This window comes from Cryptomeria japonica, chromosome 9 (assembly GCF_030272615.1).
Source record: "Cryptomeria japonica chromosome 9, Sugi_1.0, whole genome shotgun sequence".
Lineage (NCBI taxonomy): Eukaryota > Viridiplantae > Streptophyta > Pinopsida > Cupressales > Cupressaceae > Cryptomeria > Cryptomeria japonica.
The window spans coordinates 126,590,392-126,617,889 of NC_081413.1; the positions used below are offsets into that span (position 1 = coordinate 126,590,392).

The 27,498-nt window shown below is 37.0% G+C and overlaps 1 protein-coding gene across 1 annotated transcript in view; it reads left to right on the forward strand.

Annotated features, from left to right (window-relative positions):
* LOC131031396 (peptide chain release factor PrfB2, chloroplastic) overlaps nucleotides 1-16,053 on the forward strand; it is a 172,454-nt gene extending 156,401 nt beyond the window's left edge. Inside the window, exons 6-7 of the mRNA XM_057962513.2 lie at nucleotides 15,046-15,199; nucleotides 15,287-16,053. Of these exons, the coding sequence (XP_057818496.2) occupies nucleotides 15,046-15,199; nucleotides 15,287-15,418 (286 nt within the window). The 3' untranslated portion in view covers nucleotides 15,419-16,053. The remainder of the gene's footprint in view (nucleotides 1-15,045; nucleotides 15,200-15,286) is intronic.
* The last annotated feature ends 11,445 nt before the right edge of the window (nucleotides 16,054-27,498 follow it).

Consider the following 27,498-nt stretch of genomic DNA (forward strand, 5'->3'; position numbering starts at 1 on the left):
CTACGTAGTTCGTCTAAACTCCAAAAGCATCCTGGATAGAGCCTCGCTGCCAGTCAGACGTCTATAGTCCCGACGAGGTTATCTCCGCAAGCTCACGAATATTGCTCCATTGCCAGCCAGGCGTTTATAGCCCCAATGGAGTTACTCGTAAATTCCCTTTAGCCAATTTTGATATTTCCTTTTAGCTCATTTTTTCCTTTTGATTTTTCTCATTTTTTCATCTTTTCTTTTGATACTGCTTTTCAGTTCCGTCGATTCTTTGGCTTGTGAGTAGTGAAACTCACTAGGGTTTGAGGATTGCGGTGGCGCTGAAGCTAGACTTTAGATTTTTCACTGATCACAGCTTCGCCTGTAAACCATAATGACTCGGAGATTATAAGTATGTGAAAATATAATAACTAGAGGACAAAAATACGTGAGTTCAAATAAGCTAATCTACTTCAATGCAAATACATCCTGACTCAAAGCTTTATTAAAAGAAACTCCCTTTGCAATTCCAAAAGACCTCATGATTTTCCAAATGCACCCAACAATCTAGCGGGAAGTCAGAGCGTTACATAACAAAATCACCCAATGTCAAATGGATACCCCTCAGGACAAAACAACCAACCTAAGACAAAAACACCTAAACTAAGAACGAAAACAAAAAGCAAACCAAAGCGAAACGAAAAACAAACAAACGGAAAACAACGAAAGCAAACTAAACTAACTATGTACAAGGGAAGGCCTTGGCATTTTAGGATTGGAAATAATGTTTGAGATATCTCCCATTGACAGGCAACGGGATGTCCTCTCCTGTTAAAGTCTGCAACCTAAATGCATTTTCTCCCAATATCTCTGAAATTTGATAAGGGCCCTTCCAGAGCTTATCAAACTTATCATGTTCTCCTCTTTTCTCATGTGCTTTGTCCCAATACAGGACGAGATCTGAAATTCGAAACGCCTTGACTCTTGCTTGTCGATCAAACCATCTCTTCACCACTCCTTGGTGTTTCGCAAAGTTTTCTAATGCTTGATCTCTCTTTTCTTCCAGGTTCATTAACTGCGTCAATCTGGCCTGCACTGCATCAGTGTCTTCCATGTACTCCTGAATGAATCTTAAAGTCGGAATCCTGAGTTGCATGGGGAAGACTGGGTCTTGGCCATAAACTAGAAAATAAGGCGAAATGCCTAATGCGTTCTTTGTTCTGATTCTGTCTGCCCATAAAGCGAATCTTAACTGGGTATGCCATTCTCTCGGACTTCTCTCTAATAATTTCTTGATAACGCTGAGCAAATTTTTGTTGGTGGATTCTGCTAACCCATTTCCCTGCGGATAATAATTTGATGAAAACTTGAGGGTTATTCCATACTCAAAAGCCCAATTAGAGAATCTCAATGATGTGAACGTCGATCCATTGTCGCAAACCAACGCGTAAGGACATCCAAATCTTGTGATTATGTTCTCCTCCAGAAACTTGACTACAACTTCGGTAGAACAAACTTTAAGTGCTTGTGCCTCTGACCATCTGGTACAATAATCTGTAGCTGTAATGATGTACTTGTGTTGTGCTGAGGATGCGGGGTTGATAACACCGATAAAGTCCATTCCCCATTTGGCAAATGGTCTGGCTTCAATCACTGGATTCAGTGGCATGGCAGGATTTCTTTCTCTAAAAGCTGCGACTTGACATGTGTGGCAAGTCTTGATGTGATCGAATGTATCTTTAAAAAGCGTAGGCCAGTAATATCCTGCTCTTAGGATCTGGTGAGCTGTAGCGAGGTTGGCTCCATGTTCGGTTCCAAACTTGGAATGGAAATGTTCAATTATCTGCTTTGCTTCATCTTTGTCAACACATCTCAGGTATACTCCTTCATAGTTTTTGCGATATAAAACAGATCCTTGAAGCATGTAATGTTGACACTTTAATCTTAGTGCTCTCTTTTGTGTAGGCGTCATATGAGCAGGACATTTGTGATTAAGCAAATATGTCACAATATCTTTGTACCATTCATCATGTGTGACATCCTCTAATTCATAAACTTGTTGGACTAATCCTGGTCCATCAATTGCCAATGTCTGCACCAAAGCTTGTCCTTGGACAAGTTTCATGGGCTGTATCTCAATATCAAACTCTTGGATAATGGCGACCCACTTTCCTCTTCTCTCCTAATTCATTTTGCATGAGAAGAGTCTTGACTGCTGCATCGGGCACTATTGCATAAATCTTGGCTCTCAAAAGGTAATGTCTGAATTTCTTCACTGCCTTTACTAGGGCATATGCTTGCTTTTCAACATTTGGATATCTGAGTTCTGCATCCTTCAATGGGGTACTCATGAATGCAATAGGGTTTTCATCCCTTTCTTCGCTTCTCTGGGTGAGAATAGCGGCACAAGTGTAATCAGAAGCGAAGGAATATAAATAGAAAGGCTTGAGATAATCTGAACTGATCAAAACTGGCGCTTCTGTGATTGCGGTCTTTATTTCTTCAAACGCCCTTTTGGCTTGTGGAGTCCATTCAACCTTTGCATCTTTCTTTAACATTTCATTCAATGGTCTGACAATCTCGGCAAATCCGGTAATGAACTTTCGGATGAAGTTGATCTTGCCAAAAAATGACTTGAGCTCTTTCTTGCTTGCTGGCAGATTGATAGTGGATATGGCCTTCACTCTTTCGGGATCAATAGATATTCCCTTTTCTGAAATGACATGTCCTAAAAGCTTTCCTTCTGTGACTCCAAATATGCATTTCTTGGGATTGAGGGAGACACCGTATCTTTTGCATCTTTGGAAGACTCTTCTTAAGTCGTCCACATGATCTCCTCTTTGCCTAGAAAAAACCGTGATGTCATCCATGTATATAATAATGCATTTACCAATTAAATCTCTGAAAGCAATATCCATAGCTCTCTGAAATGTGGCCCCGGCGTTTATGAGTCCAAAAGGCATTCTCTTATAGGCAAATGTTCCCCATTTGGTGGTGAAAGCAGTCTTCAGTCGATCTTCAGGTTCGACTAGAACTTGATTGTATCCTGAATATCCATCTAGAAAGGACATCATCTGCGATCCATTGACGATCTGCAATACTTCATCTAATGATGGTAACGGATAATTATCTTTTTCTGATGCTCTGTTAAGATTTCTGAAATCAACACACAATCTGATCTCTCCACTTTTCTTTCTAACAGGTACCAGGTTGGCGACCCATGTCGAATGTCTTACTGGGAAGATGATCTTGGTTGTGAGTAACTTCTTCACTTCTTGGTATATCAGCGGTTCTAACAAAGGGTTGACGGGTCTTTGTCTTTGCCTGAATGGCTTGCTTCCTGGTTTCAACGGGATTGTGTGAGTGATAATTGCAGTGTCGTAGGTCTTGAGATCTTCATAGCTCCATGCGATGACATCTGGGAAGTCCCTCATGTTCTTCAGGATTCCATTTCTTTCGGTCGCTGTGCAGGACTTTCCAATGAAGACGTTCTTAGTTTGTATATCATCACCTAGATTAACTGTATCACACATATTGCCTTCTACGCTGTGATTTTTCTTTTCTTTTAGCTTGTCAGGATCGAAAATCCTTTCTAATTCTACCATTCCTTTTGGAATAGTGTTTGTCTTTAAATTCAGGACACCTTCGGCGTCAAACTCTGCTTCACCTACCTCTTCTTCATCTATGATCTGTGTTAAGAAGACGTCCGTGTTGGTTAGGAAGTCCAGAATATGCTTGTCGTTTTCGAACACTTGGAAATTGGTAATGTTGTCTGGGACCGAAGGGACTGATATTAATTCGACCGTGAACTTCTTCAATCCTTCCATGGCTAATGGTATCAATGAACTGGCAGCCTGTGCAAGTGAATTGGCCACTTGATTCTGATGTCTATAAATAGAATTGATATTGAAGGCTTCAAAACCTTCAATGAGATCCCAGACTCGATTTCTGTACTTGGTCAATCTTTTATCGTGGCAAACATATTGCTTCCTGATTTGCCTTATAGCAATCTCTGAATCTCCATATACTTGCAGTACTTTTGCCCCCTTTTGGATGGCTAATAGTAATCCATGAATCAAGGATTCATATTCTGCTACGTTGTTGGTGCAAGGGAACTGTAACCTGTGAGCGGCAAGGTAAGTTTCTCCTTTAGGACTAATCAATTCATATCCAGCTCCAGATCCTTGTTTGGATTTAGATCCGTCGAATCTTAATGTCCATAGTTGATTTTCTTGATTATCTGTTTCTGGACTTTCACGACTTTCATTTGATGTGTCGGACGAAACTTCATCTTCTACAGAACTCTCAGTCTCAGTAGAGCTTTCATTCTCTGAATCTTGAATTTCTTCTACAAGTAGTATCTGTGGGACTCTTTTGTTTACTTGCTCTAATGCGGTCTGGCATAAAGCACAAGATAATTCTAAGTGGACGGCATTGTGAATTCTACACCAATTCGGAAGAAGCAAATCTCGGACGGAGGTTAGGTTGCCAAGTTGCACACTTTGCTGGATGTTTCTTTGTACGAACCTTTTGAAGTTTTCAAACATGCCTTCGTCCTCTTGATCAGATCCTTGATCACTTTCAATGACGACCTCTGTTGATTCCATGACTTCTTGCTGGGTATCTTCATCTTGCATATCTTGTATCATCAAGATTTCTTCCACTTTGGGTTTGTACGTCCCTAGACCGGACTCTAAAAATAGGACTTCATTGTCTTCCCCATATTCAGTTATCATCAACCTCAACCTTGGAGTGCTATCAATCTTAATTTGGTTCGGGACTCCTCTCCATGGTAGCCACATGTGTGCGAAATCGGTCGATACATATCCATTCAATTTTCGGGACCAATCTCGACTTAGGAGCATTCCATATGAATCTGGAATATCCACCACTGATATATCTATGAAATTTTGGACTCTTGGATTTGCGGCCAATTGCATATGTATGTTGTTTAATTCACCCATGACTGGAACTTCTGTCTTATCAAGCTGAGTGACTTTTCTCTTGGTAGGAGCGGGAGTTATGCCTAGTCTTTGACAAACAGCCAGGGGCATCACGTTACTGGAAGCTCCGGAATCATAAAGGCAATTGTGGAGTAGCTTTCCAAATATCCTGACTGATAGCAGGAACGGGGCTGGTTCGTCCTTTCCTTGAGAAGGGACTGAAGTTTCCTCACTTAATTATTGATGTTTGACTTGATTAATCTTTGAATGATCATCCTTTGCTGGGCTCTCCTCTTTCGAGTGACTGGCTTTGCTTATAGATTTTCCTTTTTTAACCACATCTTTCTTGATTGCGACTTCCTTTTCGGGAAGAACCAAGTTAGTGGTGAGGTTCTCTTTGACTGTAGGCTGAGCTTTCCTGGTCTCGCCCCTTTTGAGTAATACTTTTCCTTCCAACATATCTTCCTTTTTAGCTGGGAAGGTTATAGTTTGAACCATGCACTCATTTTGTTCGAATTGTTCTTGGGAGTCGGCTTCCTCTTGAGTCACATTGATAGTGGCTTGAACATTTGACCTTGTTGTACTAGGTTCACTCAAACTATTGATCACTGCATCTTTGATTTCTGACACTTTGAGCAACTCGTAGAGTGGTAGACTTACTTTGACTTTCTTGAGTTCATCCAACACAAAGGCGGCCAATCTTTTCATTTCATTTCCTGCGGGAGGTGTAATATTTCCTTGTCTGTATTCTTGAGTGTTTTGCGGATACTCTGGAACGTTACTGGCTTGGGGATCCGGCGGAGTTGAGAAATTGTTTGGAGCGATCGACGTTGTTAAAGGTTCAGGATTCCTCTGATTCCTGTAATAAACTCTTTGGTTCACTCCTCCTGATGATTGGTGGAATACCTCCTTTATTCCTTCTACTAGGACACTGTCGTTCAATGGTGGGAAATAGTACTCTGAACCCTCTACAGGTCCATTTGCCGATGCTGGCGGAAACTGAGATCCTGGTGGTACCATCGGTCCATTGGCTGACTCTGGAGGAAATCTCCCATTTTGCACTTGACTAATTTCTTCTTGTGAATATCTGCAGGTTTCAACGATCATGGCTTGACCATATTGCGTAGTTGGAACAATTTCATATCCTGTGGTGGGAGGATTTTCAGGTGGATTAGAGGTACGCATCTCTTGTTGGAAAATGTCGGCTGCAATCTTGAACTCAGGACACTGCAACTCGGAATGTTGGTTTGTGTTGTGGAGTCTGTACCAACTGGACAAGGCTGCTTCGGCTAAAAATACTTTGCTTGTAGAAGGATTCTCTTGACTTTGCGCATTTGGTGGATTGCCCAAAGGCGTCACCACATTTCCATTGTTCGGAGCTGTATTCCATGGTCTTCTTTGGAAGCCTTGGCTGTTATTTCCTTGATAATTGTTTCTAAATCCTTGATTATTGTTTCCTTGGAAATTTTGGTTGTGATTGATTCTTTGCATGCTTTGGAGTTGATTATTCTGGTTCCTTAGGTGAGTGACCTCAGTTGACCGAAGGAGATGCTATAAAATTTGCCATACTCCATTTAATTGGAGCAGCCCATAATTGGTGGCATAACGGTCTCATTACCCTAGGACACAAAAATATCTCCACCTATAATGAGTTTACCCAAAAGCTCATTAGCCGGTTTGACCAAAAAGACTATGAATGGTACTTCCAAGAGTTCACACACCTTAAGCAATCAGGAACCATTGAAGACTATATAGACCAATTCCAAAACCTATTAGTAATGGTCCCCGACCTATCCCAAAGAAGGCTTACTTACATATTTTTAGAAGGCTTAAAAGAATCTATTAAAATTATTATAAAACCCTTGGAACCACATATTTTAGTATAGGCCATTAAGAAAACTAGGATGGTCAAATTTAGTGCTCCCAAGAACATCTCAACCAAAACACCACATAGGAATGAGGGACCCCAAAGGGACCGCCGGGAGAGGCCCTGCCGCTTTTGCAAGAAACCTTGGAGTTTGAATCACCGATGTAAGGAGAGAGAGGAACTCATGGAGAAAGGGTTATGTTTCAAATGCAAGGCCCGTGGGGGAAAGGCCATGAATGTAAAAGAGGACAGTTAAATAACACAGAAGAAATACAGGATGAAGAAAGACCCTATAAAAGGGTCAGGTTTGAAAGCAACAAACCAAGTACCTTGGCAGTCATCACTCAAGGAAGTGAGAATAGATGCTTCAAACTCAAAGGGATTATCAAAGGACAGAAAGTAATCGCCTTGGTAGACACAGGAGCCTCACATGACTTCATTAGCAAACACTTAGCAGCAAAGAGAAGGTTAAAAACTCGAGAGTTTGGAGGGTTTGAAGTGATCATGGGCAACGGAGTCATAGACAGGTGCACTAAAATTATACCTCAATTGGAAGTCACCCTGGGGGGGCATACAATTAAGAGGAACTTTTTTGTGGTGAACTTAGAGAACGACATCATTTTGGGAATGCCATGGATAAAATCATTGGAACGGTTCACCATGGACAGTCCAAATCGGGAAATATGCTTCCAACATGAAGGGAGAGAGATAACATTAAAAAGAATTCCCAATGGCTCTCCAAAGATAGTATCATGTAATAAAATGGAGAAAATCCTTAGGCATGATCAAGGAGAGTGGGTCACCCAATGTATGGTCCTGGATAAATCTCCGACCGAAGGTCAAATCGTCCATAGTGATATACAACCCATCCTTAGGAGACACAAAAAAGTCTTCGCAGACATTCCCTCGGGCTTACCACCAAAAAGGGGATTTGAACACTCCATTGAATTAGAAGGAGCAAAACCTGTCATTACCACTCCTTACCGCACCCCCACAAATTCAAAGAGGAGATTGAAAAAACCATAAAAGAGTTATTAGAAATGGGACACATCCAACCAAGCAGCAGCCCCTTTGCTTCATCAGTGGTATTGGTCAAGAAGAAAGATGGGACGATGAGAATGTGCATAGATTACCGAGCCCTGAATAAAAAGACTATAAAAAACAGATACCCTATTCCGAGAATTGATGAACTAATGGATGAACTACACGGAGCAAGATATTTCTCTAAAATTGATCTAAGGTCAGGATACCATCAGATTAGAATGAGGGAAGAAGATATTCCCAAAATAGCATTTAGATGTTACTATGGGCATTTCGAGTTTTTGGTCCTCCCATTTGGTCTCACTAACGCCCCGGCCACCTTCCAGTCATGCAATCATACGTTCAAGAAACAATTGAGGAAATTTCTTCTAATATTCTTTGATGATATACTTATTTACAGCAAGACATGGGAAGAACATCTCCGACACATTGAGGAGGTATTAAATATTCTTGAGTCTGAATCATTATATGCCAAAGTCTCCAAATGCGAATTTGGGATGAAAGAAAGGACACAAAATTAGTGAGGCCGGAGTAAGTGTGGATGAAGAAAAGATCAAGGCCATCAAGGAATGGCCCACCCCTAGAACCTTAACACAATTCAGGGGATTTGTGGGGTTGTGCAGCTACTATAGACGTTTTGTAAATGGGTTCTCCAAGATTGCAGCACCCCTTACCGATCTAACTAAGAAAGGGGCTTTCGCATGGAATGACTAGGCCCAATAGGCTTTTGAACAACTTAAAATAACCATGAGCACATGTCCAGTATTAGCCATTCCCGACTTCTCTATACCTTTTGAACTACAATGTGATGCATCCGGGGAGGGAATTGGGGCAGTACTCATGCAAAAGAAACACCCCCTAGCTTTTGAGAGCCGTAAACTTACCGAAGCAAAAAGACACTACTCTATCTATGACAAAGAAATGCTAGCCATAATGCACGCCTTGGCCACATTTCGCCAATACCTTGTCTGTGGGAAGTTTGGTGTGAAAACCGATCATAATAGTCTACGCTTCTTCTTGAGCCAAAAGGATCTTAATGATAGGCAACAAAAATGGGTGAGCAAAATACAAGTCTACGACTTTGATATGGAATATGTAAAAGGGGTGAATAACGGAGCAGCAGATGCATTATCCCGAAGAGCCCATCTCAATACCATTACCAGCATCTCGAAGGATTGGAAGGAAGAAATCCTTAATGAATATGACCAAGATCCACAAGCAAAGGAAATCTTGGAGGGAAATCTTCCCAATGAAGATTTTAAAGTTAAGGGAAATCTCATCTTGTACAAGGGAAGGGTATACTTGACCCCTCAGACCAGATTCAAAAGCAAAATCCTCAAAGAATTCCATGATAACCCCCTAGCAGGACATCTAGGATACTATAAAACTTATAAACACATTACGGAAAGGTATCCATGGAAAGACCAAAAAAGAGATGTCCAGAAATATGTACAAGAGTGCCTAACTTGTCAGCGCAATAAAACTGAACTCACCCACCCCGCTGCGTTGCTTCAACCATTACCTATTCCCAATCAAAAATGGGAGAGTATTTCTATGGATTTCATAACTGGGTTGCCAAGGACACAAGGAAAGGATAGCATTTTAGTGGTGGTAGACAGACTCACGAAGTATGCCCATTTCCTTGCAGTCTCCACAAAATACAAAGCCTACCAAATAGCCGATCTATTCTTCAAGGAAATTTTCAGACTTCACGGACTCCCTCTGAATATTGTCAGTGACAGAGATAGCAAGTTTATTAGCCAATTTTGGTAAGAACTCTTCAGAATGGAAGGAACAGTCTTGACCCCTAGTACCAGTTTCCATCCTCATACCGATGGGAAAACTGAAATAGTGAACAAATGGATAGAGGGCTACCTAAGGAATTAGGTTATAGGGCAACAAACTGCTTGGGTTAAGTGGCTACACTTAGGAGAACATTGTTACAACACGACACACCACATGTCAATAGGGATGAGTTCTTTCCAAGCCTTGTACGGAGTAGGGACATCATGAAGACCTTGAAAGAGAATTTACAACAAGCCCAAAATCAACAAAAGATCTATGCAGACAGGAAGCGTACGGAACAGACGTTCGAGGCCGGAGATCTGGTGTTTTTAAGACTACAGCCATATAAGCAATCTTCCCTCAAGAAGAATGGGGCTGAAAAATTGAAGCCCCAGTTCTATGGACCCTACAAGGTAATTCGAAGGATTGGAGAAGTAGCTTATGAGATAGAACTCCCCAAAGACAGTAAAATACATAATGTGTTCCATGTCTCCCGACTTAAGAAGGTTCTCGGACAACACTTGGCTCCATGCAGTGAACTACCTCCCCTAGATGATGAGGGGAAACTCATGTTGTACCCGGAGATCATTCTAGATACGCGGAAAAGAGAGCTCAGGAACCGAACCATTACCAAATACCTGATAAAATGGAGGACATTCCCAAATGAGAATGCTACTTGGGAAAAAGAGGAAGATCTAAAAATGCTTGAGGACAAGCAAATAGACGGAGGGACTGTGATAACCCTACCGTACCACCTGATGTAAGCCTTATAAATACACCAATAATGATAAAGTCAATTATTAAAATGATATAATATATTAAATATGGTTAATATACTAAAAGAGGAAATAAATTATTAAATAATATTAATATATTAAATTAAGTTAATACAAGGAATAAATTATTAGAAAATGATTAATATATTAAAAGATGGGAAAATGAATTAAATAAAGCTACGTGCCTTTTACGAGAGGGGATTCAAACATCATGTGGACCCCCCCCCCTGAGAAGTGGTGGGACGGGAAGCCGCAGCCTAGGCTGCGACTACCGTCACACCCCTTCCCTCGGAAGGGAAGTGGTGGGACGGGAATCGCAGCCTGGGCTGCGACCTGTCACACCCCTTTCCACAGAAGGGACCCCGTGGAGGGACACGGCCATTCCCCTCCACGAATATATAACAAAGACAATCACAGGACCAGTGGGGGGCACGGAGAAGAGGAAGGAGATAGGAACTACAGCTGCATAGGCAGAGGCAAGAGAAAAGGCGAGAAGATAGCAGAGACGCCACAGGTACGTATATGTGTGTGGATGTGTGTGCCACACACACACATATAAATATACTTGTAGTTTTTGATAGTTATGTCATTATTATTATAATGTGTAGGTTACAGAATTATGTCATGATTATTATAATATGTATGTTACAGAATTATTTCATCATTATTACAATGTTGTATGTTACAAAATTTTATCATAATGTTGTATGTCACAAGATTATATTTTAAGTAATAATGATAATATGAATTATAATTCAAATGATATTGATAATATGAATTGTTATGAAATGTTGGATATCAATGAATGACAATAATGTGATTAAAATGATGGAGGCTATTGGGAGGAAATCCTCGTAGTCTAATTCACGGATTATGATAATCCCTGGTAGGCAGTATATACTGAGTATCTATATGCATAAATGTTATGGCTTGGGTGACAAAGGGTCATCTAAGAAGAGACGGATCTGGCCGGTCCTCTCTGGTAGACTTGGATGATGAGATGCATCATTCAAGCAAGGAATTGATCATATATGATGATCTTCTTTGGTAGGCTTGGATGTAAGATGTTACATCCAAAACAAGAATCGAATTACCCTTCGATTTTTTGGTATGGCTTGGAACCAAGATGGGTTCCAAGAAGGCGAGCTTCACAAGCTGCCTAAGGACATGTCCCAATACTGCATTCGTATCCTTTTTATTAAATAAGAAATGAGATTGGTTTTAATTAAATAATTGAAATTTAATTGCAAATTAAATTAGTTACATATATATATATATATATATATATATATATATATATATATATATATATATATATATATATATATATATATATATATATATATGTTGCATTCTAACAGTTTGTTTTGCAAGACAGTGATCTCTAACTAGTAGGGACATTACAGAAAAAGCTAAGGTGACAACTTGAAGCGCAAATTGAAGACGTGATTGCGATCAAAGCCGGGAAGCGAGGATACAGAATCGCAAGATCAAAACGACAATCACGGAGGAACACGCCACCACTAGACGATAAGTTGGAGCCCCCACAAGACTGAAGACAAAAGAACACTCAGAATGCTACAAGTGTATGCATTCTCCAAAATACACAGTTGGGATTGATTCCAGAAAATCAGTTGTAAAACTGAATTGTTTTTAATGTAAGTAACTACCTGTGGGCCCCATCTAATGTATTTCAAAGCAAAGGGACACTAGTCAGTTATGCCTCAACTACCTGATTGATCAAATTAATGCCAAACAGTTGTAGGTGGTTGAGAAAGTGGTTGGGAGGACAACTAAAAATAACTAGGCATGGGTTAAAGCTGCCAAGTTTGTAGAAGGCAGGTCAGGGCCCTTGGATGCAGTCAATCCTAGTCTTTGATTCAAATTGTAAACTCTATAAAAGGTAGAGGCCTTTCTCTTGTAAAGGGTTGGATGTTAGAAGGTTAGATTTTAGTAGTGAGTTAGATTTTTAGGAGATAGCAATTAGATGTAGTTTTCAGATTAGAAATACAGTAGAACTGCTGTATGAAATTGTTGTAATGATAGCCAAAATCAATATATGAACATTGAATCTGGTGTTTATTATTTTTGTTTTATTTTGTTTGCATGGTTTCCTTCAATTTGTTAAGTAGAGTTAAGTGATTTTAATGGCAAAGTGTGGGGGGTATTTGATGCATTTCAGGTTCATACCATTGGGGACCTGTTGATTGTAGGTCACCATGTATGGTTAGTCTGAACCCAAAACTGTGCTTAGTTCAACTGTAGGTATTCATCTTAGGTTGCACCAGAATTGGGTGCCTAAATGATTATCTCCAATCTGAAAATCCTTCATCCTTTTGGAGCTTGCACTATTCTTGTGGAGTTGTGAGGGTGTCTCTGGCGAAACAAAAATTTGTTTATGGAAATCTATCTACCCGCTGCATTAGTTGTTATCATCATTGTCCTTAGGTCTCCTAAACCCTTCCCTTTTGATCTTTATTTCCGCAACTTGAGAATCGCATCATTGGATGCAGACCAGCTTGTTGTAAACACAAGCCCCCTTGTGTTACTAGCAAAACACATCAAACCGTTGAGCTATCCCGCAATCATGACCTGTTATTTGGAACCTTGAGGTTGTCCCCTTTGATCATCCAAAACAACATTAAGGATTCCTTATGCAAGAGAGGATAGGATACTCAACAAATTCTATTCTGCGTTGAGCGGAGGGAGTTGGTAATCCAACTTTAGCCACGTCAACAGGTAGATCACATGTTGGTCGGGTTTCAAAACCCGACCTACACAAACAGTTTGCAATGATTTCAAAGGTTGCACATTGGGTTTTAAAACCCAATGTGCATGTTCATTGGTGATGAATATGTATTTCAAGTATTGTATATACAATGAGTGATGAGCATTTCGGGTTTCAAACTCAAAATGTATGAAGGTTGAATGGCAAGATGTATTTTGGGTTTTAAAACCCAAAATACATAGTAATGATGGAAGAATGTGCATTTCAGGCTTTAAAACCCAAAATTCATAAGGTATGACAAAGGTGAGATGCATTTCGGGTTTTAAAACCCGAATACATATGCAAATAGTGAAAAGTGCATTTCGGGTTATAAAACCTAAAATGCATGAAGAGGATAAAGACTAACTCTAGAAAAGAAAATTTCGGCAATTTCTCAAAAGACAAATTAAGGGATCCAAACGAAACAATTTCTCGAGGAACCTGACTACGCACGAGGGAGTTTGACATGCATGCTTAGAGGATGTGGGCTAAAAAACAAACAAATTTCGTAGGGGTTATCCCATGATTTGAGTGAGCTCAAATCATGGGATAACAAGCAACTAGACTCCAAAGGAAATTAAACCAAACCACACAAGGAACCCAAGCAACTTGCAAGACCAAACCAATTGGATGAGGCCAGTTGTTGAGTGTGGATGCAACAAATGAAACATGGAACCCAAGTATCACCATTCAATTATTCTATTGTATGTCGACGGACCATTGAATTCAATTCCTTTTAGAGTTATCACCATCATCATAGGCTTTTGAAAGCCATCAATCTTCAACTATATCAGATGGACTGTGGAACCTAAAAAGAGTTGAGAGCTCTAACTTCTTTCAAAGTCCCAAGAGTTGCTAGATCCTCTATGCCACTCAGAGATTGTGTAGTTCACAAGGATAGCGATGTGCATGTTGCATGCATGTATGGTAGAACTCACAGAACCCATCACAACGCTTCTGCCTATCAGAACACCCTACTAGCGGGAAGTTTGTGCATTTGAATACAAGATAAATTGAACACAGCATAAATTGACACCCACCAATCTTGGACCCAACCTTGGCAGCAACCTGATCATTGCTTATGGGTTCTTGAGGGCCATTGATCTCAATTCTGATTTGACAGTCCTTGGAGCCCATAGGATGTTGGAAGTTGACACCTTGGGAAGTTTCGAGAGCCATTGATCTAGAAAATTCATGAAAGAATCTTTGGAATTCCTATTTGCATGAGCACTCCATGCTATTAATGGCCACTGTCCTATTAGTTTAGCATTTCTATATGGATGTTTATGTGGACCAGCAACATAGGAAAGCTGAATGACATGATGACATTTGACCCCATTAGGTACACTAGTATGGTGGACCCTCTCTTCTGCATTGCACGGGATTCTCTCAAGGCTGGCATGTATACTTCTGATCTGATTAAACCTGATGGTACATTCTCTCTCTCTGTTTGCTGTCTCTCAAAAAGGCAAAGATGTTCTTGTAACATTTGATGACCTCTGTGACTGGTCTTGCTTCTGGCCAATTAGTGTTTGAGCTGCCAATTAGTGATATATTAACAGGCCACATAGTTATAGATTTTAGTTACAGTAGTCAAAGAAGAAAATCCAAGACACAAGTATCATGCAAGAAATTTCAATTGTCTAGTCTGTTAGGTTTGGGAGAGATGTATGAGGTTTCTCTATTGTTTAGCAAGAAGTTATATAAATGGTTTGAATAAATTAATCTTGCAAAGTTCCAAAATTAAAATTCTCTTTCAAGTCATTTTTTAGCTCATGTATCATTACATACCTTAAAATGAAGAAATAATGATATTGAATCAGAACAAAAGCATGCATTTTAGTATCTCTCTATTAATTTAAGGTCATGAACATTTTATGAAGCAACAATTCTTCACAGGTCTCAACATCGGAATAAAGAAATGGCAATGGCAGTGCTGCAATCACGACTTGATCAGCTAGAGATGGCTCGACAAGCACAATCCAATGCTCAGCATACACAATCACTATCAGAAATCACATGGGGAAATCAGATACGTTCTTATGTCCTCCATGTATGTTTTTCTATCTTTTGCCAATTTTGAGTTGTTATAACAATGATTTACACCATCCATATTTAATAGTTTTCTTATTTGTGGCAGCCATATCGTATGGTTAAGGATTTGCGAACAAACTATGAAGTTTCAGATCCTGATGTAGTTCTTGAAGGAGAGCTTGATGGTTTTATTTTCAGTTTTTTGGCCAGTTCAGTTGATAAAGATGTGGAGAGATGAATGGGCATGTAACATTGTCCTTGGCATTTTCCTGATGCTTTTAATTTGAGTGCATCTCGATGGCCCTTTTTAAATTACGGTTGCCCTGTATATCACTCGTGTACATTTTTCTAAACAGACAAATTGTCTAAGAAATTGATAGCTTCAGAATTCATGATCTAGATTCTTTAAGTACTTCTTTATAGGATATCCATTCAAGATGCTTAGCATGCTTGACATTTCCAATGACCAACTTTTGTGCTACGCCATCAACAACAATGTTATGTAGACAACTGTATGAGATTTGTTTGACTAGTACATCTCAGTTGTTTGTGCATTAAAATCCATTGGTGGATTAGGGTAGTCAAATGGCAAATTGTTTTCCATTTTTATGACCTATGAAACAATTGATAACGAGTCAGTCAGTGTAGAACTGGGGTGAGTTGCTACAAATTGACAGGTATCCAGTGTAAGTGTCCTGCACCTTCAAAATCTTCTCGAACATAAAATTTGAATCTATCTTTAATTTTCAGTTATCTGTGAATGTTTGATGAAGTGGGAAATATCAATTTTATCATTGTAATCAGTTGTTGAGAGGCATTAATCAACCTTCTCAATCCTCAAATTTTGGAGGAACAATATATCAACCAATGATTGAATACGTGACAAACTTCTTTAAAAAATACTTTTTAAAGTTTAATGCCTTGAGAGTTATTTCATATTTGTTGTAATTTTGTTAACTGATAGTGACTATATATTATGTCTTCTCAATTCTCTTGATCTTTAAGTCTGATCTACTGAGGCTACAAGCTGAGACAATTCAACAGGAGCGTAAAGAGATACAAGAGAACACGGGATTTTGTAAATATCATAATTATGAAGAATATAACCATTTTGCATTGGGCTATCTGAATGATTACATAATATATGTATCAGTATCTAAACAAACATTTTAACATATGACTCGTGTACAGCCTGGGGTTTTTGCAGTATTCTAGGGATGGAGGGAACAGGGACAGAACATTCTCTCCGTCCCCCAATCCAATTATTTTTCTGGAGGGATGTCTCCTAAAAGTGGCAGACATCCCCACTTTTGTGGACATTGTGGGGACGGCTTGTTGTCTCCATTGCCCCTGTGACATCTTTGGGACTTCAGGATGTCCCTGCAACTGCCAATTTTAGGTCTGCAAAATAAGAGTCTTGACCTCATTTTTTAATGCTTTGTTCCTTTGCTTATTATTTTCCTGTTAAAGATGTTTGTTTGACTTACATGCAATCTACCAAAGCTTGGAGCGAAGAGCTGTAATAAATATCCTGGTTGACTACCTGGTAGCTAAAATTTGGAGCAGGCCAACAACGGGCTGTAGAGTTGGAGCGGATAGATTGCAAATAGATCAAGGTCCGTGGAATAAGTTTGGTTGTAAATCTGAAGCAGAACTTTAATTTAACAATACATTTATTGTTTGTTTTAGTGTGCAAGGCGATCTTTTCGTTGATCTTGAATTGCAGCCAAATTGAGATTTGGCAGGCCCAGAAGCAACTTGGATATGTGTAGTAGAAACTTCAGGTTTTTGTGTAAGATACATGCAAAGATTATTGATGACAGAAAGCAGTGCTTTAACATCAGGGTCTGCCAATCTATCTGATTCAGATAAATGGCTGGCAAAGAACATGCGAGAAGAACTCCAAATGTTTTCTACAGGGGTGTTGTAATTATAACAAAGACCAGATGATCTAATCAACATTTTTTGGGCTGAGTTCATTAAACCATGCTTGAAGCTTGTAGCAGAACTCTTGGTATCCATCAATTTTCTAGCAGGGGACATATAATTTGCTCTTACTACATCCAATAGTTATATTTTGTTTCAGAAACAATCATGAGTTCTATTTTATTGGATATTTTGTTTTCATTTGGAAAAATAAATAAATTAAAATATTAAATATTCATATATTTATTATTTTTTATTAGCCATTCTCCTGCCCTCCCCAGGATTTAGGAAATTTTCCCATCCCCAAAACATTGCACCCCATAACTAAGAATCCATTTTCTTTACAAGTCTCTAAGATTTCTGATATATTGTCCTGTGAAAAAGTGCCATGATTTCCCCACAGATCATCCAAGAGTGTTAGCTGATTCCATTCTTCCCGGTGGTCAGAAATGATTGGCCTACCGTAGAGAATGTCAACTTATTTGGAACTCATAAAGAATACGAACAATGATGTGATTTTCGGGCTGTCAATACTGAATGAATTCAAGCAACTTCGGTCATTTTGATTATTCATCTAACCAATTTTGTTTTTAAAACTATACCTTTTGTACCTGATATGGTTTTATATCTATCTGTCTATCTTCACATCTGGGCACTTACTAGACTTTGACGGAAAATGATTATTTCTTGGATGTAGACGTAAGGCTGTTTTAGTCATAGAAGCAAATTTCAAGTCACATTTCTTAGGCATATCTGGTTTGAAGGTGTAATGTTCCCTTTTCGAAATAAAATTTAGACATTTATCTTGCGACTCGAGGAAAAAGAGATTGACATTTATCTTGTGAGGGGAAACGATCAATGTTTTGATGAATATAGTTTCTCTTAATTGTAGAAGCAAATTCGTAAAAGCACATTTTTAGGTGTATTCACTCCAAGTGTAATGCATTTAGGTATATATGAAAAAATATTAATTGTTGGTAGTAGATATGAAGATATATGTACAATTTATATGTGTATTTAACTTGAAGATAAAGCCGTTTATTCCACTTAGAGGGGTTTTTTAAGAAGCTTGTGAGCAAAGAGGAGGGGAGGTTGGGTAAACAAACATTCATCACTAATCAAGTCTTATATCAATCATAAGGATCATGGTATATTGGACTATAATGTTATCATAGATTAAATTATCTAATCAATGTGAGATGGATTTTTTAATATTTTAATATATAAGATTAACTATATATTTATTAATTAAAAAATATATCTAAAATACAAATATTACATTGTAAGATATTTTCATATTGTTTTTGTTTTCAAGTCGAGACCACAATTATGACCATCAAATTAGTTATAATCACAAGGTTAGCCTTTTGATTTAACTTTATAAGATCTTAGTCATTAAACCTTGTTGGCATGAACATCATTTGGGACCAATTTGATCATCTTATATATATAAAGGAGAGTACTAGGTCATTTTAATGATGCAAAACAAGAATCACTAAGTACACAAATAGGAAAGAGTAAAGAGACAAGCATTTACTTTTGTATTTTAGCATCACATTATAGCACAACTATCTAAGGTTTCTTTGATCTTGTTTCAATTTCGTTGATTGGTATAACACGGTTTGATTGTAATCAAGAAAAGACAAAAACTTCCCCACTTGATAGTAACTCCTAACAATGCCAATTAACAACACATTTTCAGATATCACAAGTGTTTGTTTTTTAAGATCAATGAGACAAGCTTATAGGCAACATAATTAGATCAAGGTTGTACATAGACATATTGGGATTTCCCACATGACTAACCTAAATATTCTTCAAGCAACTTTCTAGACATTAGAACAAGTCCACACAATAGAAGATAAGACCACAAATTTCAAATCAAGCTCAACTACATGGCTATGGTCGAGACATTCATTGTAGTTGGTTTCTCATTAATCGGTCATGGATTTGAGATCTAGTACTAGATTGAATAAGAGATTTTAAAGCAATCAATTTTAGTCACGTGCCAATGATTGAAATATAGATATGTAAAATCTCTTAGCTATTTTTCATCTTTTGTATTAATTAATGAACTATTAATCTAGGCTTAGCTTTGAAGTGTAATGTTTGATCTTGTTTATAATAGAGGATAAGATCACAAATTTCAAATCAAGCTCAGCTACATGGCCATGATCGAGACATTCATTGTAGTTGGTTTCTCATCAATCAGTCATGGATTTGAGATCTAGCACTAGACTGAATAAGAGATTTTAAAGCAATCAATTGTAGTCACATGCCAATGATTGAAATATAAATATGTAAAATCTCTTATCTATTTGTCATTTTTTGTATTAATTAATGAACTATTAATCTAGGCTTAGATTTGAAGTGTAAGGTTTGATCTTGTTTGTCATTGGAATAAATAGTTTATGCTAGATCAAAAGTATAAGTTTAGCATGTTATTTTTATACATAAATTGGTGATTTGTAGCTTACACACTTATACTCTTTAGGGTAATGCTTGTTATTTGTACATTTTTGTTACATGATGGATACATAGATTCTATTTAATAATGGTTCTTTGTATCGGAATGATGCATGAACACCCACAATTGATTGAGAATATTATCTTTACCCAAAAATATTTCATGTTTTTTATATGTTTCTCTATTTTTGTAGCCTATTTTTCAAATTTTAAATTAGTTCTTGCACTTTCCCATGTTCAATTCCTATGGTTTGAGGATGGCTTGTTGTAGCACAAAGTATAATTGTGAAAATGTTGATGTAGGGTGGAAGCATAAAGCCCTATCCTACATGTGGGACACTCATTGATTTAACAATTTATGCAAAATAGTATGCTCAAATTTAGGACATGAGAAAAAATATATATCATTTACCATAGATGGTATCCTTGAAATTTATGTGTGTTCTCACAACATTCTATATGGTATCCTTTTCCCTCTAGGCCACATCGAAGGATTTGATTAGATACGAACTTTAGCATTCAAATCATTTTTCATGATCAAACAAAATCATCATGACATGAATTTTGGCAAAACTATAGCCCACTTGGTAAGCTTTCCCAAAAATGTAGATTTTAACCTTTATTTTATTATATTTTTTAATTAAAACATATTTGTTACAAAAACCAAGTACCTCTATTTACATAGTAGAAAAATTGCAAACAATGATAATTTAATACATTTTTTATTTTTTGAAAAATAAAAGAAGCCTTCATATTAATGTTTTTTAATTAAAAAAATCAATATGTGTGTGTGTCTATATATATATATATATATATATATATATATATATATATATATATATATATATATATATATATATATATATATATATATCCAAATAAGTCTAAATTAATAGTTGTTCTCATTTAAAAAATATAAATAAATAAAATATTTAACAAAAAAGTAGTGTATTCCAGATATCAATGTTAATAATCTATATATTTAAAAAACTATGAAGATATGTTATTTTTAGCTAAGGAAATATTACTCATTAAAAATAGTATAAAGTGTAAACACTTTATTAACAAATATTTCAAGCATAAGATAAATTATTTTAAATTTTAAAATAATAGAAATAGAATCTATATATGAAATACCACAAATCGTTAGTTTACTTCAAATTTGCAAACAATTCAAAGAAACAAAATATCTTTAAAAATGTTAATTTGTGCATCCCCTTTAAGCTATAAAAGGTGGAACATGACTTTATGTTTTGACCCTACACTTACTCACAAATGATTCATATTATTTCTTTTTCTTATGCTCATAGTTTGGCTCATGCATTGATGACATATTATATTTCTCCTTTAATATTTGTTAGGGATTTCCTTGAATCTAGTTCAACCCTATATCATTTATATTCTTAGCCATCAAGTTTCTATGTGAGTGAAATCTTGAAGATGGTATTCGTGATAATGCTTTATTAGATTTCAAATTTGATTTTTTAGCTTTATGCTAAGACATGGGGCTATTTTATAGCTAGAGCATTGGATTTTGGTTGGTGAATACAATTAAAGAAATTATGCCCAAATTCATTTATTTTCATTGGATAAATTATGACTATAATGATGTACATCAAAACAAGGAGTGTCATTTCTATCTTTGGAGATTGTAGCAACTTCTATTTTGAACTAAGATGTGTATAACTACACATCCTTAGGCTTCATTGTAATCATATCTCGCTCTATAAAGGATTATTGTGATCAATAGGGATTTGGTATGTTTGTCTTATATATGATTTCTTTCTTTGAATATAAATAAAGATCTATTTTATTCCATTCTTTCATGTGATTTTCAACATCATGTGTTGATTTACACCAAGTATTATTAGAGTAATGACTTGGATCTTGGTTGTTGCCAATAATCAAATAATATATGTCCAAACTAATCCATTTTGATTGCATATGTCACGATTGTAACAATGTGCCAAATAGGGAGGGTCATCCTATCATTTGAGATTCTAGCAATTTCTATTTTTACCCAAGATGTGTCTAAGTACACATACTTGGGCTTAATTATAATCATCTTTGCTCCAAGAATTGTTCTATCATTTAAAATTTTAAGGGTCCATTATGACTTTCCTCATATGATTTCTTTCTTTGAAAATTAATAAAGATATATTTTATTCCACTATCTCCATTTGATTTGATTTTATTCCATTCTCTCCATTTGATTTTCAATGTTGTGTATTCTTATAACTTGAGTTACATCAATTGGAGTGAGGTGTGCTTCACATGGTGTGAAGATCACTGAGGATTCATAGTGGTTCAATTTATGTGTTGTGTGGCCTATAGTTGCACTCATTATAGAATTGTTGACTTGTACTTGATACTAATGCTCATAAGAATTGATGATTATAGTCAATATGGGATCACCATTGTGATTGGAAGATTGAAAGATGACTAACATGTTAATATAATTTTATAAAAGCATATCCAAATCACCCTAAGGTTATATGCAGTAGGAAGACCTTGGTGATTTGAAGGATTAGCAAAGAGGTAGAGATGGAGAGGAGCATGTGTGAGACAAGTATTGAATGTTGACAAAGAAATGAGAGGTGTAATGTCTCCAATAGAATAAAAAATGGACTTAACCTTAATGCACATCATAGTACATAAGAGCCAAAACATATATTTTTGCAATTCCTTGTCTTAAAGAAAGAAAATATTGGATGCCCACAAGGAGATCACAATTTTTAGCAAAAAATATTGGGCACCCACTTGCACAAATTTTACATCCAAATCATCTGAACTTCTTATATTATTTATTTTTCAGAATTTATTGCATAAATTAGGATGCCACAAGAGCAGTATAATAGAAAGAACAACAACAAAAGGATAGAAAATAAGGTACAAATCCACACCCGGAGTGAATAATAAAATTCATTGTTGACTACTTGAACAACTCATAGATTGTGTCAGTGCTTGGAAACTCTATAATGAATGTGTAAAAAATGTTGGTACAACTTTGGAAACACACATGAAGAACAAAATAACTATTATACAATAGAAAAGCAAGCAAAAGACTCCAAAATCAAGTTTTAACTTCAACTTCTCATGCCAAAAACTCACAAAAACTCCTCCAAAATTTTACCAAATGAGGTGTGGTGCTTGAGAAGAGGGGATAATAGAAAATAAAGAAAATCAAAATTTGAAATACATTTGCGAAACCAAAATCAAACTTGGAAACATAAAAAATGTATCTTGGACAAACTGCAAACAAACTACACCAAACTTTTGAAACCTCTGAAAGTCTCTAGCTCAAATACAACCCTTGAATAAAAATTTCCTTTTTAATAAAAGGGTATTCTTTCTCTATCCAACTAGATCATGGGTTATTTTCCACAACCTTTAATATCTTATGGGTTTTTGTACATTGAAGAAATCACAATCACTCGACTCTATGAGTGAAAATGTCAAATGAGCAATAGTTGCAAAATGAATTGATTTTATTTTTTAATATGCATTGGGTCTGAATTGGGCACCCAAAACCTAATGGCACCGACATTCACACATCTACACACAACACTCACATGTTGGCTCATAACCACACACATATGTTATGATTTTAGACAAAACAAGTTTCTGCAAACTTCCTATCAAAACAACGATAGGAACTTGTCCAACAAAATGATAGTTTTTTGATAGCTAAGATATATTTAGATGTATGCAATAGGAACTACAATGAATTAATAGAACAAACAATAACCAAGAAACAACATCAACAACCAATGAACACCAATCATTTATTTATTTATTCAATCCTCCACAAGGATTTCTACAAGTTCATGATAAATTGCTTTACTATACAATGTTGGCCTTAAGCCTATTTGCCCAATCTACTCCTATCGCTTCTATCACACTTACACATGTATCTATTAATCTCCCTCATTCTATCTACTCACCATCTCCATCTTCAAGCCCATACCATATCTCTTTCTACTCGTACCTTTCTTCTTTCATCGATTCTCAATTCTTCTTTCATCGTTCTTCTATTGGCATTTTGCTATCCTAAGCATGTCCCTATTTAAATCTTCAAGATTTTTCCATCTCACTTTACACTAATTCTTCCCCCTGTTCATCTACATCCACTATCTTGTTGATTTCCTCTTGCATTGATCTTCCACATCCTCTTCTCATCGGCCTTCACGCTACAACCATTTTGTAATGGGTTTTCCCTTGTTCCCAAATTGATCAAGCTCCCTCTACATTCAAATCAGGACTTTCTTTCTCATCCAAGACCATCCCCTTTGTTCTGCATGTTTGCCCTCTTCTAATCCAAACACCCTTTTGACTCTGTTTACCCCTTTTGTTTCTTGGTTCGACTTCTCTCGCATAACCATCCATTCCTAATTGTCTTCAACCATTCACCTTCACTTGCCCTAGGCAACTAATCGTTCTACCCAACTTCTTTCCCATGTGGCAACAAGATCTATGACTACTTAAAGTGAATCTTGGCTACACAAAGCCACTCAAAGCACTAAACAAATAGATAAACACGATGCTATTGCATCAGACTCCCGAGCACAAAAGAAAGCATGTGATCTGGCACATGTGAGTAACAATTTAAAACTACCCTCTTTCATTCTTTTTCTTCCATTTTTTCCACCATCGCTCTGGCTCATCTACCATATTCATCCAATATTGTTGTCCACGTCTCCACTCATCTCTAATGAAGTCATCACCATTATCTACCATCCTTTCTCAAGCTCTCCTCATCCTTTCAATCACATACAAAACATCATAACGAATAGATGCAAATTAAAGTTTTCTATGTCTTCAAGATCATTCATCTCATACATCTACATTACAATATCATCAATATTTATGACCATTGCACTTACCATTTCAATTTCATATTCAATATCCTCATCCAACATCTTTTCCAGTCATGCTTCCTCCATGGCCAACTCTTCATGCATCATTGTAATAGCTTCTACCTTTGTAGCTGTAATATTCAAACTTGAGTCCTTCATAACTCCACTTGTCTTCTTGCCTTCAAGTTTGCCTTTCCACTCTTGCTCTATTGATGCTAATCATATCCGCAAATTGTCCTCTTTATCATTGTTGATTGCACCTCTTTCAATTCCTTCGCTGTAATTTCTTCATCTTGCATCACTTTTCCTTCATCATCTTTAATCACTGCTTCTCCAACATCTACTTCTTTACTTTCCGCTGCCCTCTCTTCCAATTCCTCCTTCTTGATCTTTCCATCATGAATTTTTGTCTTCTATTGTTGTCCCTAAATCTACTTCTAGCTTTGCTTTTGAATCTTCTATTTCGCTTCTTAATCCCTCATCATCCCTTGTGTCTGTTGTATATTCTTGAGTTTTGTTGTTCTTATCTAACCCCTTGTTCATATCCATTCCCAACTTGTGATTGTGCCTTCTATTATTTCCAACCTATCTATGTTTATTTTCCATCTTCTTCTTACATCTGCTCCTTCACCTCTTTTTCATCTAAAAGCCTCCATAGCTTCATTTACCATTCACATATGGCATCTTCATTACTTAGTGCCTCATCCTTCTCATCTTATTCCTTTAAACTCTTCCAACAACTTCATCCAAAGATTAAAAAACATCAAACTATTTAAAAACTGAAATATTACCTCTTTTATTCTACATTTTTGACAATGTCTATCTTAGCTGCAACCTTTTCCATCAAGTCTACACTGTCATTTGCATTCTTTCCTTTGTGATCTTTGCCAACCACAAGACCTCCACAACTTCCTGTAATTCTTCCTATCTCTACAACGGTTGCAATCTCATGCTTTACTTCTTCATTTTCAGCCACTAATACCCTTATCTTTTCATCTTCTTTTGTTTCTAGCATGCCCTCTATAAGACATGTTCTTGCTAGAAATCCTTTCTCTTCTTTACCCACAAATTCAATATTCTCTTCACATCTTCTATACACTTGAAGTGTTTTTCTACCATCATATCTTGCAACACCACTTTCAACTATCACACGCTTGGCCGCTCACACTTTGTTTTCCTTACTTCTGGGCTAATGTCTTTTTATCTTTGCACTTGTTCTCCATATCCCATGATCTACTTTATGCCTTGTAGCGTCTTCTTTATGTTTCCTTTCTTCATAACTTGGTTTATGTTCTTGCTTCCACTTAAACTCTATCATGTTTTTCATCTTATGGGTCTTTTGGCTAGCATCAACACTATTGAAAACACATCCTTCTTTACACTTTAACTATTGCCTCTCACCAAATAGTTTCCTTTACCAATATGGTATCCTATAACCATGATCCCAACCAAGATTTGGAAACTCATTTCTTCTTTTCTCCTCTTTAACTAGCATATCTACACACTTTGTTCCACATTTCAGATCAAAATCAACACTCTCACTTCTATTTACCTCGGCAATAGGTTGTTGTCTTGATTCTCCTTCATTCTTGTCTTCACTTCTTATCAATTTTTCCACTTTGAGGATTTATTCATCTGCGACATCTTCTAAAGCATCATAAAACTCTAGGGCCTCTTCAAATCCTTAATTATAATACTGGAAATCAACGCCATCCTCCTCATTTTTAGATACTTTATGATGTACCTCTAATGTGTATGGTCTCCCAATGGCTTCCTGGCAAGTTGTTGCAACTTGTCTTCTCTCATTCTCATTCTCAACACTTTGTACAGTTGGTTTACTTTCCCTTTCTCTCGTCATCTTCAAGGTCTTATTCTTGACCTTCCTTTTTAGATTTCTCATACCTGCAAACACATACTTAAACACAACATTAGCAAATAAAGCAAGAGACCAACATGTCTCCCTGAGTATCTCCTTCATGGACACCATCCTTTCTTGGTTTCTTCCTCTTTTGAGTGCTTCTACTTGCACAACTATGCATTCTTTCCTACTTTCTTTCATGTTCTCCACAATGAGAACTTTTTTCACCTCTTCCTTGACATGATTCTTACTCGGCAACTTTATGTTGTCCAAACCTTTTCTATCTTCTCTCTTCATGGCAGCCATCTTATGCTTTCTTCTTTCCTTGACAATCTCCTTTATAGGCCACTTTACCTTCTTTCTCATTGGTCAAACCGAAACATATTCTTGGCTTCTCTCCTCGAGCCATTCCATCACCATAATCTTGCACTTCTCGATATCTCTTCTCAAATCTGCCATTTCTTTTTCAAACTCTGCATATTATCTTGCCATATTGGTTTTCATCTTGGCTTTTCATTTTAAGATTTATGTCTTCATATGTTGTTGCATCTTTTCTTTATCTTGTCCTTATCTTTGTGAGACATCACCTAGGTCTTCTCTCCATTTACTTTGCCCAGTCTTTTCATACCCATTCTGCAACACACACAAAATTCCAAGAATATATGAACATCAAATTATAATTCACATTGCACCCATTCTATAATTGGTTTTCCCTTGTTCTGAAACTGATCAAGCTCCCTCTACATTAAAATTGAGACTTTCTTTCATGTCTAAGACCATCCCCTCTGTTCGACCTATCTGACCTCTTCTAATCCAACCATCCTTCTGCCTTTATTTACCCCTTTTATTTCTTGATTTAGTTTCTCTCGCATAACCATCCATTCTTAATTGTCTTCAACCATTCACCTTCCCTTGCCATAGGCAACTAATCATTTTTTATGACTTCCTGCCCATGTGGCAACATGATATGTGACTACCTAAACTGAAACTTGGCTACACAAAGCCAATCAAAGCACTAAACAAATAGATAAACACGACGCTCCTACATCGAAACCCAAGGCCTTGCTTTGAAATATTCCTCAAAATGGTAGACAAGAATAGGTTATGATAGTTGTCATAACTTGGTCATGTTAGGTCCCGGAGACAACTAAGAGGGGGGGGTGAATCAGTTGTCTAATAAATTTAATCCAAAAACAACTTAATCAACTTTCT